Source organism: Macaca nemestrina, chromosome 12 (genome assembly GCF_043159975.1).
Source record: "Macaca nemestrina isolate mMacNem1 chromosome 12, mMacNem.hap1, whole genome shotgun sequence".
Lineage (NCBI taxonomy): Eukaryota > Metazoa > Chordata > Mammalia > Primates > Cercopithecidae > Macaca > Macaca nemestrina.
In genome coordinates, this window is record NC_092136.1 from 71,494,372 (window position 1) to 71,515,673 (window position 21,302).

Sequence of the window (21,302 nt, forward strand, 5' to 3'; positions counted from 1 at the left end):
GCATTGGGCCCAGGAAGTGTACCCTGAGACTGTCAGGTTAGGCAAATGAGCTGGCACTGATTTCCAGGGAGCAGTGTCTTGAGAAGCCTGGGGTTAAGGCATGTGTCTGCCAAACTACGGGTGCATGCTGGAATTGGAATATCATTACCACAAAACAGGATTATCTTGAGCAACGATTCCAAATGGGATTAGAAATGACTCTTTGTTACTCAGAGATAATCGGTCATAGCAGTAGGGGTGGGAGAAACGTCAAGCCCAGCACACTTTTCTGGGGGCACGGTGCTGGCATTCTGGGCACTTGGCCAGCACCCTCACCCACCCTTCCTTGCTGGGGAATACTGGTTACTGTCCTGCACTGGGCTGGTGGCCATAACAAAAGCCAGCCTATATCAAGGTACCCTGCTCAGGCGTCCCATGTTCTAGGGTTCCCTGCCAGTTGCTCCTACTAGCATATCTCTACTTTCCAACTTTGTGAGCCTATGCTCACAATGGTCCTTCTGGAAATGCTCTCCCCCTACTCCCTATGTTACCAATCAAATCCTGTCCATCTTTCAAGGACTGACTCCTCTGAAAGGGCCTCTTTTCATGATGCTGCCTCTACACAGCATCATCTCCTTCACAGCACTCTACGTTTTCTTCTCTGTGGCACTAACACATTCTGCCTCATTCTCCAAAGTGGGACTTTTATCCCTTTTCTGACTGTCAGCTTTTTGAGAACAAGGAGAGTGGCTTGTCTGTTTTTACATTTCTCAAAATCCATCTAATACATCATGGAGCATCAAGAAACCCTGATAGAGCCGACTTGACTCCTGGTCCCAGCATCCTTCGGTCCATCCCATGGCCTTGCTCCCTGCCCCTTCCCTCCATAGGCAGTGTAGTTCAGTGGAAAGAGCAAGGGTTTGGGGTTCAGAAAGACCCAGCTTCAAATCCTGGCTCCTTCTTTTACTAACTGGACAACCTTGGGCAACTCTGAGCTTCATTTTCCCTATCTGTAAAATAGGAATAATAATTCCTCCCTTTCAAGATTGCCCTGAGGATTAGACCCAACATGGGAAGTGCTTGACATGGGCTTGGCACACAGAAAGCACCCAATCAGCTATTGCCATCATCATTACTACAGTCAGGAGATCACACAGCACAAAGCCCAGCCTCTTTGGGCAGAAGGAAGCCCTACTCTACAGCATGAAGCCAGACCAAGAGTAGGTTAGAAGACGGAAAAGGCTCTATGCCCCTAAGGACCAACTTCCACGTGCTTGGTTAGGCTCCCTAAGGACCTACTTTCAAGCACAGGTACACTGGTACTCTACCTGCCCCACCTACAGCTAGCCAGCAAGGAAGGACAGCCTCCCAGGGAGGCTGCCAGTGGTCTAGCTGCAAGAGCAGCACCTGCTCTTCACTCTAAGAACACCCATGGAGCTGTTGGGGTCCACAAAGGAAGGCCTTTAAAACCTCTTCTGTAGGACAGCAATCTGGCTTAGGCTATTGTTTTTTTAAAGACAGGGTTTAATGCACCTTCTCCCCTTAGTAAGGCAGAGGGAAAATAAGCAAATGCTAAAAATAAATGACTGCTGTGAGAGGGAATTGAATGGTCTTCAGCCAAGGATGGCAGCCCTTTAAAATTAACAAAGCCCAGGTACCACATCCAGGAAGGCCTTGGCAAATGCGTGTTATCCACTCATTAGCTCAGTTCCTCAGGGACCCTGGCCAAGCAGGGAAGGCAGTGCCGGGAACCAGTCCTTCCGACAATGATGAAATGCACTCGGGGAGAAAAGGCAGAAGGAGGGAGGGAGACTCTTGTGGGGAATTTCAAACAGTTCTGCTGTGCTTCATGCTCTGCCTTGCAGTTCTCACCTTCTCTGAGGGAGGGGCTTGCAAAAGCCACCACCAAGCCCAAGCAGGATCAAATCAAAATCTCCCCACACCAGCCTCCCTTTTCAGGATCTTTGGTTCCTGAAGCACCACAATGGCCTCACTATATAGGTGGTCTCCCTGCATGACAGTCCAGAGATAAGGAACCCAAGAATGGTGGGGGAGAGGCAAGCTCCCAGTCTGTACCCTCAACTTTCTCCTTGCTGGAATGAAGAATCATATACTTTATGAACTTATACAAGTCCACTGAATACTACTCATAAAGTGAATTTATCACTATTCATCAGTAATTACACTTCATTACATCACTGATAGTAGGAACTGACAAATCTTCATTCCCTACTAAAAATCAGAATGCATATCACTCTAATGTGAGATATCATCAACAATAAGAATTCACAACATTCCAGGTGACCATTAACAATATGAATTAATTTTGATACTACTAACATAAATTCTCAGTATGCCACTGGTCACAATTAATAATGAAAATTAAGAGATAGATGACAGCTTTTTAAAGTTTTTAAAGTCAGTTTACTGAAGTAGCATTTACACATCATAAAATTCATCCTTTTCAAGATATATAATTTAATGAATTTTGATAATTATATACATTCATGTAACCTACACAATAATCAAGATACAGAATACTTCTCCATCATCCCCCAAAGTTCCTATATATTCTCCGCCCATTCCCAAACACTGGCAACCACCAATCTGATTTCTGTCCCTAAAGTTCTGTCTTCTCCAGAATGTCATATACAAGGAATTACAGAGTAGGTGGTTTTTTGTGTTGGTTTTAGCTTAGCATGGTGCTTTTGTTGTTGTTGTTGTTATTGTTTGTTTGGCTGTTTTCACTGTATGGATGTACCACAATTTGTCCATTCACCAGTTGATGGACATTTGCGTTATTTCTAGTTTTTGGTGGTCATGAATAAAGCTGCTATAAATATTTACATACAGGTATTTCTGCAGATGTATGTTTTTATTTCTCTTAGACAAATACCTAGGAGTTGCTATTGTTGTGTGGTATGGTAAATGTATACTTTACCGTTATAAGAAACTGCCAAAGTGTTTTCCAATGTGGCTATACCATTATGCATTCCTATCAGTGATTTATCAATATTGTGCTGTACCCTTGTCAGCCCTTGGTATTGTCAGTTTTCCTAAATTTTAGCTACCGTAGTAGGTATGTAGTGGTATCTCATTGTGACTTGAGTTTGCACTGAGTATGTTTTCATGTGCTTATTTGCCACCCATCTCTTTTTTGATGAAGCATCTGCTCAAATCTTTTGCCCATTTAAAAAAATTTGATTTTTTTAAATTATTGATTTGTAAGACTTCTTTATATGTTCTGGGTACTACTGCTTTATAAGATATATGTTTTGACATCTTTTTTTATGAATTAGAAATTATAAGAATCTAAGTCATACAATTTTTCTTCCAAACCACTATCCTCTGCACATATACTGTAATTAAGGGACTAGGAACAACTTAAACTTCCAATTTACAAACATCTTAGTGCTGCTGGAACAGAGGGCCAAGGAGTACTTAAAACCTGCTAAAACTCATGAGACTATTTTTATCTCCATTGCAAGCACCTAACAACACTAGAGCTTTAAGGAAAGCTATATCTGGAGAAATGACTGTCCTATGAACAGCTTTTGGCCCCCCAGGCTCTGCACCTCCCAAAGCCCTGTTCTGGTCCGCCAGACTTCTGGAATGGTCAACAGTCGTCACACTTCATTGCTGATCATTGTTCACTGGGAAAGGTAGGAGGCTCCCAATCCATCCCTCAGTAGAAGAGCAAATAGCGGGGCCTGTGGCTGCTTGGACATCAAAGTTGAGCAAACAGGCCTGGCAGGCCCTGCCTCTCCGCCTACACATCCTGCAAATGCCATCTGAAGGAGCTTCCCCAAGGGGGTCATGACTTTCAGCTTGTCATAGCACACATCAAAGTTTGCACCACACACGAACTGGGTGCATGGGTTCGAATCAAGTCGCCCGAGAGCGGATACTCAGCCATTGTGTCCAGTTTTAATCCTGTGTTTTCCCAAGTAATTAAGCCTTCTTGCTTATGAACTTGTGACTAAGTAAAGCATCACCGAGAGGTTGTAACATCAAAGTGCCTTCCACCGTCTGTCCATGTTTGGTAAAATTGGATTTCTTTCCCTTCGTAAAGAAAAACTAATTGAATTTAGCTGAAGGCTGTGTATATTTGCACAAGCCGGTGAAGGCTATGCTAAGTCACAGTGATCATTCTGGGACTCTGTGGCTTAGCCTTTAGCTGGACTGGGTCAGAGTGCAATATAGAATGAGACACCCAGACTCAGGCTAAACAAGTGCCTTGTGGCATGAGGCTTATAGAGGGCTCACTGTGGAGAAGGGGGCCAGACCCCCAATGACTGTTCCTTGAGTCAATACTATACCCAAGCTGTTACTAGGGCTGGCAAAACGATTGTCCTAGTAGAATGTTGGTAAAGCTTTGGCAGCAAGGCTACTGAAGACAATGGCCATCACATTACTCAAGTCCTTGATGTCGGCAGTCCAAGTAAGCTTCTTAAGGCAAAAGCTGTGACTGCTTATTCTCTGAATTCCTGATAGCCTAGCACATTAGCACCTGACACCACAGAGTTTTTAAATATGTTTGCTGGATATACATAATGATAATATATATATTATAAATATAATAATATAAAAAAGTATATATAATATACAAAGATAGAACTCTCTGTATCCCTTTTTTGCCCTATCAGGAAACTTCAACCTAAAGTAATACTCAATTTCCCTAATTACTTAATTTACAATAAATACAGCATGGTCCCATTCATGTTAAATTTGTACATAAACATATATATAACAATTTCTAGATGGAGGGAATTCAGGTGACTACTATTTTCTATATGATTTTTACAAAAACAATAAATCTATTTTCAGAAAAGAGAATCTCTGGCTCAATCTTTATACAATTATCTTTTCTTTAACCAATATGATTTCTGATCTTGATCCAGTTTTCCCTCTCCTGTGTATATTTATATTTGTATTTTAATTTAAGTCACTTCAAACTCTTTTTGGAAATAAAAGGAGAAAATAAATTATAAATTAAACTATTGTACATATTTTTAAAATGTAGTTATATAGCACTGTTATTTCCTATTCAAACCTAAATAAAAAGAACATACAGATCTAGAAATTCATAAGATGTTACGCTCCTTAAGGATAGAGACTATTGTATTCTATATCCCTAAAGACTTAACATATTATTAAGCAGCATTAGCGTGAAATGATTGGGCTACTCTGAGGATCTCTCTCTTGAGCTTGTGGCTGCCTGCATCCTAAAGGAGGTGAAGGTTCTCTGTTTTCAGCCTTGAATCAAGGGTGCTCCCCCTCTATCTTCCCTTCATCAAAATCTAATTCAAAGGTGGTAGCATTTCAGTCCCGACCAATATGATTCTGGAAGGATTTGGTGATTGATTATATGAAAACCAGTACAGTTCTACTAAGGAAAAACTTATTGGCAGATTGTGCTGGTATGGATATGATAATCCTTCAAGACTACTCATAGCACACCTTAACAATGAGGCCTACTCACCCCGACCAATGTACTCCTGGTATTTCCTTTTTAACAAGTTCTACTTTTCCTTTTTCCCATGGCCCTTCTTATCTTCTAATATATTATATAGTTTACATATCCATTATACTCATTGTTTATTGTCTATCCACGCCTTTCTCTACCAAAGGACCACAACTAATACAGAAAGCAGCTCTATGTGGGCAGGGATCTTTGTTTTTCATCAATGTTATTTCAAGTACATAGAACAGTACGTGGCAAACAGTAGGGGCCAAAAAAAATTCTGTGATAAGAACACATGAATCCAAGCCAAGAGTGTGCCATTTTCAGTAAAAATCTGTCCTCCCTAGATAGTGGAAGGAAGAGAAGGTCACAAAATGGATACTTAATTAGTCCTACGAACCAAAGCAAGTAAATACAAGCCAACACTCTCACTTTTCTCAACAAGCATCACTGATTGCTAACAGCTCTGGATAAAGACAGAGCAATCAGTTAAGCCAACAACTCATTAGATTCAAAGAGATGTGTCCCCAAAAGCACATCTACTAGCCAGCTGATCACTAATTGACAGTATTCTTAAGCATTGTGCTGTTTCCTATTCAGTCTCCACCTTGAAAATACTACACACAGAAGGGAACACACCTCTCCATCTCTCCTTCTTTAGCACCACTGGCTGTTTCTTGCAGAGGGAAACACCTACAAGCTGGGGGAAAAGACTGGTGCATGTGGTGAACTACCAGTGGCATAGAATGACACGTGTGTTTGTGTACAGAGATCTAATGGGGGCATCAGGGACTAACAACCCACCATTTATAATCTGTAGCACATACATTACCTTATTTGATTCTCAAAAGAATATGGTGAGAATCTACTATGCTGCCACATTGAGTCCCCTCACACCCTTTGCTTTGATAGTATCCCATACACACTGCTCTGAAATCACTGATCATACTATACTATGTCTCTTTACTTGCATTTGTTTTCCCCATTAGACTGCAAACTCCCCAAGGTCTCAGATTCTGCAAACACTAGCACAGGGCCTGGCTAAAGGCAGATATTTACTTAATATTCATAGAAATAATTAATTTCTGATGAAGAAACAGGCTATCCATGGAGCTCTGAAATTCAATTAAGGCTTGGAACCAGGACTGGACTCTAGGTCTCAACTACGAAGCCTATTTATATCAATTTTGCTTTTAAAGAATAGATGCGCCAGGCACGGTGGCTCACACCTGTAATCCCAGCACTTTGGGAGGCCAAGGCAGGCAGATCACAAGGTCGGGAGATCGAGACCACCCTGGCCAACGTGGTGAAACCCCATCTCTACTACAAAAAAATCAGCTGGGCGTGGTGGAGTGCGCCTGTAGTCCCAGCTACTCGGGATGCTGAGGCAGCAGAATTGCTTGAACCCAGGAGGCGGAGCTTGCAGGGATCCGAGGTCAGGCCACTGCACTCCAGCCTGGCAACAGAGTGAGACTCCATCTCAAAAAAAAAAGAAAAAAGAATAGGTGCTTGGAGCTAAAGAGAGCAAATCAGGAAACTGAGTGACTGAGAACAAGTCCACAACAAAGGAGCAGAGAAGAGAGACCCATCTCATGTACAGCTAACTCTCATTCAGGCTGAGGCAGTACTATCTCTATATCATAAAATCCCAGTTACATTTGTTCTTTCACACTTACAATCTTTTCACAGGTGGCCAGTACGCCTTAAACATCTACTTGCAGAAAGAATTGAAATTGGTACCTCCAACTATCAATTTTAATGGCTGTTACTAAAGCACCCAGTCTGCTTTCTTTGAAAATATCTCTTTTTGCTCTTATTTAATAAATTCTTTCGAACAATCATAGCTAGAGCAAACGTGTACTTCATTCCAGCACTTCCAGAATTATACAGACTCCAAGGCAGAAACCAGAACAGACTGAAATGTAAAGGCAGCATCAGCACTAGGCTGGTATCTGGCATCGGGAGGTAGCAGTGAGATAAAGTAAAAAACACAGACCATGGCTGGGTACGGTAGCTCACGCCTATAATCCCAATACTTTAGTAGGCTGAGGGTGCAGGAGCACTTTAAGGCCAGGAGTTCAAGACCAACCTGGGCAGCACAGTGAGACCCCTATCTTTAAAAAAAAAAAAAATTAGCCCAGTGTGATGGTGCATAACTGTAGTCCCAGCTACTCAGGAGGGTGAGGTGGGTGGGTCACTTGAACCCAGGAGGCCGGGGCTGCAGCGAACCATTGATCATGCCACCGCACTCCAGCCTGGGTGACCAAGCAAGACTGTACTTCAAAAAAACCCCAAAACCCAAAAACATGGATCTTACAGGCAGCCAAACCAGGTTGTAAATCTTGTCCATGTGGCACAAATAAATCACTTTATGTCTTTGGGTTTCAGTTTTCTGAGCTACAAAATGAGCATTACATATTTTGTGGAGTGATTGTGAGAATTAGATAACTCACTACACAAAGTAAACTATTACAATCTTCATACAATAGCTACAACCCTGATAGGATCGGGGAGGGGACAGGAAAATAGCACAGCCTCCAAAGGGAGGGAAAGAAGTCCCCCATCTTCCTAGTTTCCATCAGAACCTCCAAAGAAAAAGCCCCTGGAGGAGCACTCACTGGGGACAGTAACTGCAGACTTCTCAAGATCAACAGACGGTGGTTAACAGAACATGACAATAACTTGCACCTATACACACAACCACTTACAACAGGCTTCCAAACATTTGGTTGCTACAATAATGCAAATGACTTGCCTAAGGTCACAAAGCCAATGACTGAGGGAGCTGGGATTCAAGGCTACATCTTTCCTGTCCACAGCTACTATACAGTCCAATGCACCAGGTGAAGTCCAGTACCTCCATCTGAATCCATCTCCCTGCCTCTGGAGAAGACAGCAGGGAGGCACACCAGGTGGGAGAGTGCTAAGGAGCAAGGTCTGCAGAGATCCGCCTAAAGGAGCCCTGTGTGGAAGGAGGTCTCTCACCTGTTGTTTCGGTTGATGGCTGCCACCATGAGAGCTGTCCAGCCAAGTCTGTGCTTTGCATTGACATCTGCACCTTCTGACAACAGCCTAAAACAAGACAGAGGAATATTTTCAGTGTATGGTTTATCATGGATGTAAAAGTAGAAAAAACCATAGAAAAAATGGCACAGTCAACAAAGAGAGGCTGTATGAATTGGGAAATACAGGCCTTTGAGGACTACATTCACAATCTCAGCTCCTCTGGCCATTCTGCCCCATCAAGGCTTCCCCTACCTTTCTCCTTCCCTTAAGTCAGTCTGTCCCCCTTATTATCTTCCAAACCCTTTGAGAAAAGAATGGTCCCTCCCTATCTTAATACTCTCACACTCTCACTCCCTTGGTCCAGAATGCTCTCTCCCTGCCCCTTTGCCTATTTGAATTCTCCCCTCATGCTATTTAATACAATCCTTATGGCTTGTGGACTCCTGAGAAGGAAGCCTTCCTTGACTCATCCAGTGCACAGCTCTTCCTTAATTTCCCAATGCTAGGAACAGAAAGCCTAATGACATGTCTTATCTAGGTAGTTTTCAGTTCACAAAATGATCACATTCCTCAAGTTTATCTGTATTGTGGTTGTTTGGAAATTGAAAATCCTTCAACCCAAGGAAAGATGGAAACAATAGATTAGGTTCCTAGGAGAGTCCACACAGACCCTACCGGAATCTATATGCCAGTGCCTAACACATTGTAGAAACTCAATAATTGTTAAATAAATTAACAAACACAGAATTTAAAGTATCCCACTAAAAGTCTGAATTTTGGCTCCTAGGAACAGGGGGACCAACAATGTAGGGGTGGTTAAATAGAATGAACTGAGCACCTTCTACAAGCAGGAACTACCCCAGGTACTTTACATTCATGATTCCAGGTACTCTTGACACCACCTAAGGCGCTAAGAGTAATTGCCTCTTTTCAGGGATAAGGTAACAGGCTCACTTAGGTGAAAGGAAATGACTTGTTTCAGGTCGCACAGCTAGTTAATGGGCAGTGCAGTGACCGGTTGGCAGTGACTCTAAAGCCAGGCTCCTCCTCACCTCACCACCCTTCCTCCAGACAGAACCTGGCTCTAGATAACATGAAAGACAAACACTACACTGATTTCAGTGAATCGGTATGACATGCACTTGGTCCTGTGCTAGATTCTGGATAAGGATGAGGAGAAGACACGGCTCAAGACAGTATATCAAAGAACACAGTGCCAAGAAAAGGAGGAAGGGGTTTGGGAAGCTAGGAGGCTGTTTTTCAGTGGGTTCTAGCCAAAGGACGGAGAGTCCAAAGGCTTGGGTTTGAGTCCTAGCACCATTCTTGTGCCACGATCTATAGTAAATGTCCCTACAGACCAGGTCAAATAAAATCTCTGTGTTGCTGATATTAGCAGGTAACTAAGGCTTGAGAGGATGATGAGAAACATCATGTACTAAGGCTTCTCTCAAATACTTTCAAAGGTACTGTCAAAGCCCAAGGGGGAGACAGACCACAGAACTGCACATCTCATGAGTGCTATGAATGGGACTTTGCGTTGCAGGTGCACAACAAGGAAATTTAACCCAGTCTCAGTGGCCAAAAAGGCCTCTCTGGGGAGGTGCTGATAAAGGGGAACTGGCCAAAAAAAAGGGGGTGAGGGAGGGGAAGGAGTATTCCAGGTACAGGCGGTCCTCCTCACCCAGAGCAGACATGGGGTACATGAGACCCCCTAAGATGTTTGGTATGACTGGGGCACAACATGTGAGGGGAGAGTATTAAGAGAGGTTAGGAAACCTTCCTTTCTTACCTCTAGTTTGGAGGATTTATTCTGGTGAAGGTCTCTTACTATATATAATGTTAAACTTCTTTTATGCAGAAACAATTTTCTATGGCCAAGAATGTTAAAAAAGCTAAGAATCCTGTCTAATTTACAAAACCTCTTCTCCTCGTTTAGCAGGTCATGTGATATGGTAGAGAGCGCATGGTTCTGACCCTATGATCCTGATGGGACGGCCTCGCTTCTCTGACCCTCAGTCCAAAAGGCTAGAAAATCAGGATAGGCTGAAGAAAATCAGAGGCTTCTGAGGCAACGAACTTGAATAGTGTCTTGAAGAAGGGGAAGAGTTTAGAGAAGTGGAAGGAAGTGCACGTCAATCAAGGCAAGAAACAGGATATAACTGCAAAGCAGGAAAGGAACATTCAGAGACCATCGGGCAGCTCCATCTGGGTGGAAGTTCACAGCAAAGAAACAGACAGCTGCTGAGGTATGCAGAGCCAACACAAGGCCTCAAATGTCAGACTAGGAGGCCAAGGCAGTGGGCATAAACCTTTTTGAGCTAGGGGCTCTTTTGTGACTACAACTGAATTTCTTCCAGAAAAGTGCATAGGAGCACACACACTCAAAAAAATTTTTTTTACATATAATGATCAGGTGTTCACAGCCCCCATGAAATCAGTAATGGAGACTAGAATAAAAGCTCAGTCTAAAGGTTTGACAGATTCCTGGCATGCGTGCTACTGTCCTGCACTGCCACATCTAAGAGGGATATCACAAATCTCTCCCAGTAGCTCTTGCTGTGGAGCCTTTGAAAGAGCCTCAGAACCCTCTTCAAGGACAGGCACCATGGCTCACGCCTGTAATCCCAGCACTTTAGGAGGCCGAAGTAGGTGGATCACAAGGTCAAGAGATCAAGACCATCCTGGCTAACATGGTGAAACCCAATCTCTACTAAAAATACAAAAAATTAGCTGGGCTAACTTCATTAAATTTTAACATAGAAAATTCATTAGAATTCAATAGAAAATTGTGGAAGCAGCACTGCTCTAGAGGTAGGGCTGAAGAAAGAAGATTGAAATGCCTCCTCCTACTATCCCTCAAGGGCTGAGTGCAGTCTAATAAAAAGAAGCGGACGAATACAGGGTGTTGGAGTAAGTCAGACCTTGATTTGAATTCTGATCCAGCTAGATAACTCTAAGCAAATCAACTCTAATTTTCAGTCTTCTGACCTTTGGGATAATAATCTCTAATTTACAAGATCCCAGCCTTGGGCATATAGCAGGTATTCAATACAGATCCTACTATCCTATCTCACTTCCATCATTTTGATGGAACAAAGTGTTGCACTCTCAAGCTGGTAGTGGCAGGTTGGCCAATATCCAGGGATTCTAAGATGTGATCACACAGGATGACCTGGATAATTCAGCGAGGCTGGCTCCAGGCACTTTGTTCATTCACTCAGCAATGAATCTCGGGATTCACTGAATCTCGGGAGAGTGAGGAGACCTGGGTTCTAGCTCTAGCTCTCCCACCTACTATTCTAATGCCCTAAAGGAAGGAACATCATCTGGCTAAGCATCAGTCTCTTCATAGGTCCACTGAGGATCACAATCCTCCCAGAGTCACAGGAGTTTTAGGAGGCGGCACTGAAACATGAAGGAAAGGACTCTACAAACCTGAGCGGCCATTCAGAGGAGGAAATCTTGATGTTCTTCAGTGAGACTCCAGTTTTTCAGCCCTGCCCAGCTTCTTGACTGAGCATCGTTCTTTGCAGTCTCTTGGGGCTGAGGTGTAATGGAAAAAAAGCAATAATCCTGGAGTCCAAAGGCTGGAGTTCAGATTCTAGCTCTGTCATTTACTAGCTATGAAATGGAAGATATTAATCTCTCTTGTGCAAGGTGGTTTTAAGGATTAAAACAGAACTTCATAAGGAGTGGTGGCACCTGGTAGATCAAGAAAGGACCGGGCTGGGTGTAGCAGCTCACACCTGTAATCCCAACACTTTGGGAGGCCAAGGTGGGTGGATCACGAGGTCAGGAGATCGAGACCATCCTGGCTAGCATGATGAAACCCCATCTCTACAAAAAATACAAAAAATTAGCTGGGCATGGTGGCGCACACCTGTAATCCCAGCTACTCGGGAGGCTGAGGCAGGAGAATCACTTGAACCCAGGAGGTGGAGGTTGCAGTAAGCTGAGATCGTGCCACTGCACTCCAGCCTGGGTGACAGGGCAAGACTCCGCCTAAAAAAAAAAAAAAAAGGACCACAAGAGAACCCAACCACAAGTAACTCTGAAAGAGCTGGGTAGGTGCCTCCCCTGCCTCCCCTCTGTGCAGAGCAGCTCAAAAAGTTGAGATTTCACAAACCAGGTGTCCTGCATTTCACTGTGTTGCTTTGCAAGTGAATGCCCAGTGGGCAGTCATTTCAAAGTCCTGGGCCAGCTAGGGGGCGGGCTGCCCACTGACAGCGGCTGAAAGGGCCTTTGAGGCCTGAGAAAGCCACCCTTGCTCTCCCCTGTGATTTTCACCAATGGGCAAAATGTGGCAAGTGAATTAATCTCTTTTAAAAAGAGCAATGCTTGTTACAGAATACAGTATCTCCGAAAAGGTTAGGATTCCATCATCCCTGAGATGATGAGTAGAATGCTTAACGCAGGCTGCCACTCAGGCCAGAGCAGCCTGTGTCCAGGGGCTAGGGAGGCAGGGTGGGCATGGTGGGCCTTTCTGGGCTCACTCCAGACTTGTGGAAGGCCCTTCCCTAATGAACTACGTCTCCTTCTTGGCAGGGTAGCAGTAGGTGACCCCTATCTGGGGACTGCCCAGGGTAGTAGACACAAGAGTAGACCACATTAGAAGTCCAGGGTGGAAGTCAGGCATGGTGGCTCACACCTGTAATCCCAGCACTTTGAGAGGCCGAGGAGGATGGATCACCAGAGGTCGGGAGTTCAAGACCAGGCCAGCCAACAAGGCGAAATCCCGTCTCACTAAAAATACAAAAATTAGTCGGGCGTGGTGGCAGGCACCTGTAATCCCAGCTACTCAGGTGGCTGACATATGAGAATCACTTGAACTCGGGAGGCAGAGGTTGCAGAGAGCTGAGAGCACGCCACTGCACTCCAGCCTGGGCAACAGAGAGAGGCTCCATCTCAAAAAAAAAAAAGGTCCAGAGTTGAATCCAAGCTCTTGCACAACTCTCAGGCAGTAGAGGGGGTCAGAAAAATCAGCAGCAAAGATCTCATTTCAAATCCAGGCTCTGGCAGGTGGATCACCTGAGGTCAGGAGTTTGAGACCAGCCTGGTCAACATGGTGAAACCCCATCTCTATTAAAAATATAAAAAATTAGCCTGGCATGGTGGCCGGTACCTGTAATCCAAGCTACTCAGGAGGCTGAAGCAAGAGAATCGCTTGAGCCTGGGAGGCGGAGGTTGCAGTAAGCCAAGATCACGCCACTGTACTCCAGTCTGGGCAATAAGAGCGAAATTCCAGCTCAACAACAACAACAACAACAACAACAACAAAAAACCACACAAAAAAATTCAGGCTCTGTTACTTACTAGGTGAGGAGTGGTGGATGAATGAGTGACTTAGCCTCTCTGAATCTCAACTGCTTCCTTCATTTACATGATAGCTCCTGCTCTCTAAGCCTGTTTCTGCATCTGTTAAAAAAAATGGAGAGCACCTCACGAACCCTACTATAAATGTCACATAGGGGTGCTATGAAGAGACAGTGAAACAAAATAAGTAAAAATACTTGGGATGCAATAAAGCACTGTGGAAAATAGCATAAGAAGAGCTTATGCTATTCTTATCACTTTCCAATTCGTGTTCACTTGATTTTAAAGAAATGACAGAGAACTAGGATGACACATGAAAAGGTATACACAGAAGTTGGAACATAATAAGTGCTCAAAATTACTGGAGGATAGATAAATGAACTGTCTAAAATTCCCAGGCAAGGGCAGCGGTAGGAGAGGGAAGGTTCCCTAGCCCAAGAGCTGAAGATTACCACAGGAGAAAGACAAATCGGTCAGGAAAAACATAGCCTGCTCCCATCCACCAGTGATCATGGAGAGTCCAGCAGGCTAAAGACCAAAGAGGTAACAGCTATTATCACTGATTGGGGAAGAGGCGATGAAGCAGTCAAGCTTTCTCTTTCTGCTGTGAATGCCTCTGTATTGTTTGAAGTTGTGTTGTTTTTATAACAATGACCATACTATTACTCTTCTTTAAAATAAAACTTTATTAGGAAAAAAAAATCCTATACTTTCTTTTGAGAAGCCTTCCCTCAGATGGCCTTGTCGCCACCACAATCCCCTGTGCTAGCCTGTATCAATGTAGTTATCATACTATCCACAGGTCTAACTTCCCCAGTAGGCAGCATGTCCTTCTAGAAACAAGAACTTGTCTTCATCTCTCTGTCCAGGTGCCTGCCATAGCAGTTGGCACACCACAAAGCTCAGGGTCTGAATGAATGAATGTCTTACAGCACTTACCTACATTAACTTCTCTCCAATACTTCTGTCTGGTGCTGGAAGTTACCTGTTTTATAACTGTACGCTTGTCCTTTTCAAAGAACTCAGGCTTCTATGTATATGTAGGAGAGTGTGGGTACAGCTTCTCAGTCTCAGGGCTGAGGACATTTGTGGATATAGGCCTAGGGGCTAGAGGTCACAAATTCCAGTCATGGCTCTATCACTTGCTAGCTATGTGACCACAATAAATGTCTTTGTGGTCCTTCTCTTTTATCTGCAGTAAAAGAAGGAAACTGAATGAAATTATTTCTGAAGTCCCTACCAGCTCTATAATGTTATGATTCTAAATATGTGCGGCATCAAAATGAAAATTGAGTAGTCTCCTAGCAGACACAGCACTCAGCAAAACTTCCAAAGAAAAGACAACTCCCCAGGCTCTGTTTGTAGGAGGGAGGAAAAGAGTCCCAGAAAGGGACACAGGGGCAGTTTTGAGTTATTCTGGCTAACTAGCTCTTCCACTCAGAGGAGGGAGGTACCACTTGATTTTTCTTCCTCTTTCTTTAGGACCAATCAATACAAAGCGGCCACTGAACTTCAATGATGCATTGTTCCAACTGATTTCCGGATCCTTCACACGAACCAGCCCTCAGCTGCAGCTGGGGACGGGCTGAAGGGTAGGGAGCCCTATCCCACCTGCATCAGAGGCCTGGAAGCACTGAGCCATGCAGACCCAATCATGATTGCTATCTGGGCAACAGGGCCCTGGCTGGAGCCTCACAGAAGGCCCTGTTTACAGTAATAACAGCACCAGGCCCTGCTGTCTGAGCAGAGGCAAGGTGCCTGGGGCCAGAATCCCCAGGCAGCCTCCATCTGTGCCTTATCTACCCTGCCAGCCAGGGCTGGGAGGGGCAGGGCAAGGGAGCAAAGGCTGCTCATAGACCCCCAGCCTGAGACAGCAGATTTCAGGCAGGGTCTTGGTGCTTCAACTCCATAGGCAAGGCCTCTCCAGCAACTTCTGCATTTGCTACTTGAACTGAGAACCCTTCTCCAAGACCTAGCTGGGGACCCTTCCGCAAAGAAGCTCTCCAGATGCTCTCACTCCCAGTGAGATGGCCCACGGAGCATTCTGTCTTGCCTGGAGAACCCCAAGGGAGTGAAGGCAGTGAGAGAGGGGAGAGGTTGGCAGGTATGCAGTACCTACCACAAATGCAAGTGTACTGTGGAATGTGTCTGCATGTTTCATAACTGGCTATTTCCTATCACAGAAAACTTTAAAATTTCTGAACTTAAAAGAATGATCTGCAGAGATTAATCAGTCCAAATCTTCCTTTTACACACACAGATAGGGAGGCCTAGAAAGCATCCCCTTTGGAAAAAACTGACCTATATATGAGCCTGCCTCTGTCTGTCTCTTCCAGCCTGTGTGACTGTGGGCAGACCCCACTACCATCTCTGAACCTCAGTCATCTTACTCTATCAGCCTGCCAGCCCTATCTAACACGGGTGCTGAGATGACCAAAGGAGATAATGTTTGTGAGGGCACGTACATTTTCCAAATCTTAGTTGCTATTATGACAATTGTTCTGTTTGTTGAGGCCCACAGTGGAGGAGCTGAACCACAGCCTCAACGAATACCTGCTGGATCAACTGAATAAAGGGCAGCACTGGGTGATCATTCTTTGTCCCATCCTCTTACAGAAACTTGGCACACATTAAAGTGCTTAGATTATTTTTTAACTTTTTATTTTGAAATAATTTCAAACTAATAGAACAGTTACAAAAATCACACACACACACACACACACACACCCCCTTCAAACAGCCTTCATGCCAGGTGCGGTGGCTCAGGCCTGTAATCCCAGCACTTTGGGAGGCCAAGGCAGGCGGATCACCTGAGGTCGGGAGTTCGAGACCAGCCTGACCAACATGGAGAAACTCTGTCTCTACTAAAAAATACAAAATTAGCCGGGTGTGGTAGTGCATGCTTGTAATCCCAGCTACTCAGGAGGCTGAGGCAGGAGAATCGCTTGAACCTGGGAGCCGGAGGTTGCCGTGAGCCGAGATTGTGCCACTGCACTCGAGCCTGGGCAAAAAAAGCGAAACTCCATCTCAAAAAATAAATAAATAAACAGCCTTCACTCATATCCTGTTTACATTTGCTTCATTTGCTTTTCTATTCCTTTTCTGTTTTTTTGCTAGACCATGTGAGAATTTCAGATACTATGCCCCTTTACCCCCAAATACTTCATTGAGCATGTACCAGATGTATTGGTACATGCACCTGGTACCTAGTACCAGAGCATTCTCTTACAGAACCACTAATGAAGAGAAAATTCAGAACATTTAACATTGATATACTATTTTAATCTAATATACAGCCCATATTCAAATTTCTTCAATTATCCCAATATTCATTACAGCAATCTCCCCCTGTGATCCAGATGCAAGCCAGGATCAATATCAGGGCCAAACACTGCATATGTTTCAATTTCATCTAGGATAGTTCCTCATCCTTTCTTTGATTTTCATGATATTGACATTTTTTGCAGAGTAAGGCTAGTTTGTTTGCAGAATACCCTTCAATGTGGATAACAATTTTTGAGGTACTACTTATTATGCATCCATTCATTCCATAAACTCTTCCTGAGGACTGATTATTACAGGACTCTGAGCAGGGCACTCAGGATACTGTGATGAATTCTGTGGTATCCTTGCCTTCCAAGCATTCACTGGAGAGCTACGCACTGGGCAAACAGCTAACATACCAGCAAGCAACCTAGAGGAAGGTGCCATGAGAGTACAGTTCAGAGCAAGCGAGCCACAGGGATGACTTCCTAGAGGCAGAGTATGCCAGAAAGGATGGGCCAGAGGCACACATTTCCAGAGTGACCTCCTGGGATCCTCTATGGCAAACATCTTGGCTTCCCCAGGCAGTGTGTGCCAAGGCTGAGACTGCATGACACACGAAAATCCAACAATACAAGGCCATAAACAGGAGGGAGCGGCCCAAGACACCTTCATCTGGGTACCCCTGCTCAGAGCTATTAATATATGCATTTCTCAGAGAGTCAGCAGCTGCTGTGGTGAGAAGCAAAGGCCTGTGCAGGACCTAAGGTGTGGGAAAGAGTCATAGGCGCCACCTACTGGCCCCACAGCAGGCCTCCTGGCTGGCTGCCAGGAAACCTGTCACACTACAGCAGTGAGACACAAAAGTGGCTCAGACTTCTCAAACAGTGTTGGTACTTGAGCCACCTTTTGTGAAGTTCAGGAATCCTACAAAATTTCCAGTAAAAAAGAGACAATGAAAAGCCAATCATAAAACCTGGCCTCTTCGGGCAAAAGTGTGGCCTTTACTCATTCAACAAAACTAAAGTTACATCTCCAAGCCAGCCTCTGTGCTGGGCATTGACAGACACTGAAATGAATCAGATATGAATCTTGCCCACAAGGAGCTCTTACTCTGAGCTGGAGGAGAGAAAATGAAACAAGTGTGGTAAGTATCACAGGTGCCCAGAGATATTTATACAGGCTCAGGGAGCACAATTCACTGTTTTGCAAAGCTCTTTAATGGTGGAGTTCAAAAGAGCTCACATTTCTTGAGCTGCCTACTACGCAAGAGATACTTGACATTTATGATCTCATTTGATCCTCTGAAAGAAGCCCAAGTCTTACAAAGGGTAAATGACTGGTTAAGATTACAAGGCCAGGTTGGGCGCGGTGGCTCACGCCTGTAATCCCAGCACTCTGGGAGGCCAAGGAGGGTGGATCACAAGGTCACGGGTTGAAGACCAGCCTGACCAACATGATGAAACCCTTTCTCTACTAAAAATACAAAAGTTAGCCAGGTGTGGTGGCACGTGCCTGTAATCCCAGCTACTCAGGACGCTGAGGCAGGAGAATCACTTGAACCCTGGAGGTGGAGGTTGCAGTGAGCCAAGATTGCACCACTGCACTCCAGCCTGGCGACAGAGCGAAACTCCGTCTCAAAAAAACAAACAAACAAACAAACAAAAACGATTACAAGGCTAGTAAGTAGCATCTGGGAATGGAGCCCAAACTCTATGGAGCCACACTGTCTTCCAGGGCTCATATGCCCAATTCTTCCCTTCTTTCCCACATTTAGCATGTGTCAGCACACCACAGTTGTCTGATGGGACCAATCACCTGACAGAAAATAAGGAAAAGCCTTAAGTGGAAAGCAGTTTACTTGAGGGATGAAGATACTTTCTGATTAGTCCTGTTTCCTAGAATCTTCTCTCTTGGAAGTTCTAGTTCCCTTCTAGTCTCATGCTGAGAACGGTCCAAGCCTATCCTTTCTTCTTTCTGGTAGTCTCCATACCACCCTACCATCACATAGTATATATTCACATTTCAAATATTACATATTCACAAGCAAATACAAAGCCTTAAAGTGTCCTTATCTTTAGGTTAAAATAAGCTCTGCAAACAAATCCAATCAAAAGGTTACAGGACATAAAAAGTCATGGATCTCAGAAGGCTGGGCTGATTACAAGCTTAACAGAACCTAGGAGTATAATGCAGCTGCCAAGAAAGCCAATGCAAGGTCGGGCCATATCAATAGAAGCATAAAATCTTTAACAAAGGGGATGATTGCCCTGCTCCTCACAATAATGGTCATGCCACACTGGAATTCAGAGGGGCACCAAAACTTTGTGGCTGTTTCATTTTAAAATGACTAAGACGAGGAGGAGACTTGAAACCACAGTTTAGTGAACCAACGCTCATATAGCTTGGAGCTCTGTCTCCTAAGAGTTTAAAATCTGGAACAGGAAAAGGAAGCCATGTAGTCCTAGAAAACAGAGCTGGGACCAAATGAGGTGAGTTGCGAAGGGAGCTAACACATGACAGCCCGTCATGTGCCAAGTGCTATGCCAGGTGCTTTCACACTATTACTTCAGGGCTAATCAGAAGATAAAACTGTTTTCTACTACTAATTACAAATTGTCTTTACTTACATTACTCCAACTGCCCAGAAAGTCTTTCCACAAAGCTCCTTGTATACAAATACTACCTATCTCTAGACTCAAACTAAAGGACACCCTGTCTGTGAAGCTGTAACTTTTCACCTGTACTAATTACAATTTTCTTACCAGACCGCAAGTTCCTTGAAAGACAGAGGTCATCATGATACATTTTTCTCCTCCTCAATGCCTAATAAGACATTGCTCATAACAGGCCTTAAGAATGAATAAATGCCAAAGAATGGCCGGGCACAGTGATTCACACCTGTAATCTCAGCACTTGGGAGGCCGAGGCAAGCAGATTACCTGAGGTCAGGAGTTTGAGACCAGCCTGGCCAACACAGTGAAACCCCATCTTTACCAAAAATACAAAAATTGGCCGGGCGTGGTGGCTCACGCCTGTAATCCTAGCACTTTGGGAGGCCAAGGCGGGCAGATCATGAGGTCAGGAGATCAAGGCCATCCTGGCTAACACAGTGAAACCCCGTCTCTACTAAAAATACAAAAAATTAGCCGGGTGTGGTGGTGGGTGCCTGTAGTCCCAGCTACTCGGGAGGCTGAGGCGGGAGAATGGCGTGAACCCAGGAGGCGGAGCTTGCAGTGAGCCAAGATCATGCCACTGCACTCCAGCCTGGGTGACAGAGCGAGACTCCGTCTCAAAAAAAAAAAAAAATACAAAAATTAGCCAGGGATGATGGCACATGCCTGTAATCCCAGCTACTCGGGAGGCTGAGGCAAAAGAAACACTTGAACCCTGGAGGCAGAGGCTGGAGTGAGCCAAGATTGCGCCACTGCATTCCAGACTGGGTGACAGAGCAACACTCCGTCTCAAAAAAAAAGAAAAAAGAATTAATAAATGCCAAAGAAGATACAGAAATGGCCAATAAGCACACAGAAGGATGCTCACATCATTAGCCAGCAGGGAAATGCAAATCAAAACCACAATGAGATAGCACTCCACACACACTAGGTTGGCTATAAGTGATGACGACAATTGTTGGTGAGGATGTGGAAAAGGTAGAACGCTCACACATTGCTTTTGAGAATGTAAAATGGTGAAGCCATCCTGGAAAACGGTTTGGCAGTTCCTCAAAATATTAAATGTACAGTTATCCTATGGCCCAGCAATTCCACTCCTAGGTATATACTGAAGAGAAATGAAAACATACATTCACATAGAAATCTGTACATGAATGTTCATAGCAGCCTTATTCATAATAGCCAAAAAGTGGAAACACAAATGTCCATCAACTGATAAATGACATCCTGTATGGATATACATCCATAAAATGTAGTACACCCATACAGGGAATATTATTCAGCCACGAAAAGGAATAACGTACTGATATATGCTACAACAGATGAACCTTGAAAACATTATGCTCAGTGAAAGAAGCCAGACACAAAAGGCCACATATTGTATAATTCCATTTATATGAAATGTTCAGAACAGGCAAATCCAGAAACAGAAAGCAGATTAGTGGTTGCAATGTCTAGGGGGAGAGGAGAATGGGGAGTAACTACTATTGGAACCAGTGTTTTCTGGGGGTCTGAGATGGAGTGGGAGAGTGGTAAAACATTCTAGAAATTCTGGAATTAGTGGTACTGGTTGTACAATCTTATAAATGTTCTAAAATCCA

At 44.2% G+C, this 21,302-nt stretch overlaps 1 protein-coding gene across 5 annotated transcripts in view; it reads right to left on the reverse strand.

Moving 5' to 3' along the window:
• The window catches only part of LOC105468702 (ClpB family mitochondrial disaggregase), a 148,439-nt gene that overhangs the window by 108,169 nt on the left and 18,968 nt on the right, over positions 1-21,302 (reverse strand). For 2 of the 5 annotated variants that reach the window (XM_011718939.3, XM_011718941.3), the window contains exon 3: positions 8,429-8,515. The exons of 2 other annotated variants lie outside the window; for them this stretch is intronic. In XM_011718939.3, coding sequence (XP_011717241.2) covers positions 8,429-8,515 — 87 coding nt within the window. Of the gene's footprint in view, positions 1-8,428; positions 8,516-11,884; positions 11,993-21,302 lie in introns of those variants that run through there. One more of the 5 variants, XM_024788777.2, reaches the window with a different exon arrangement.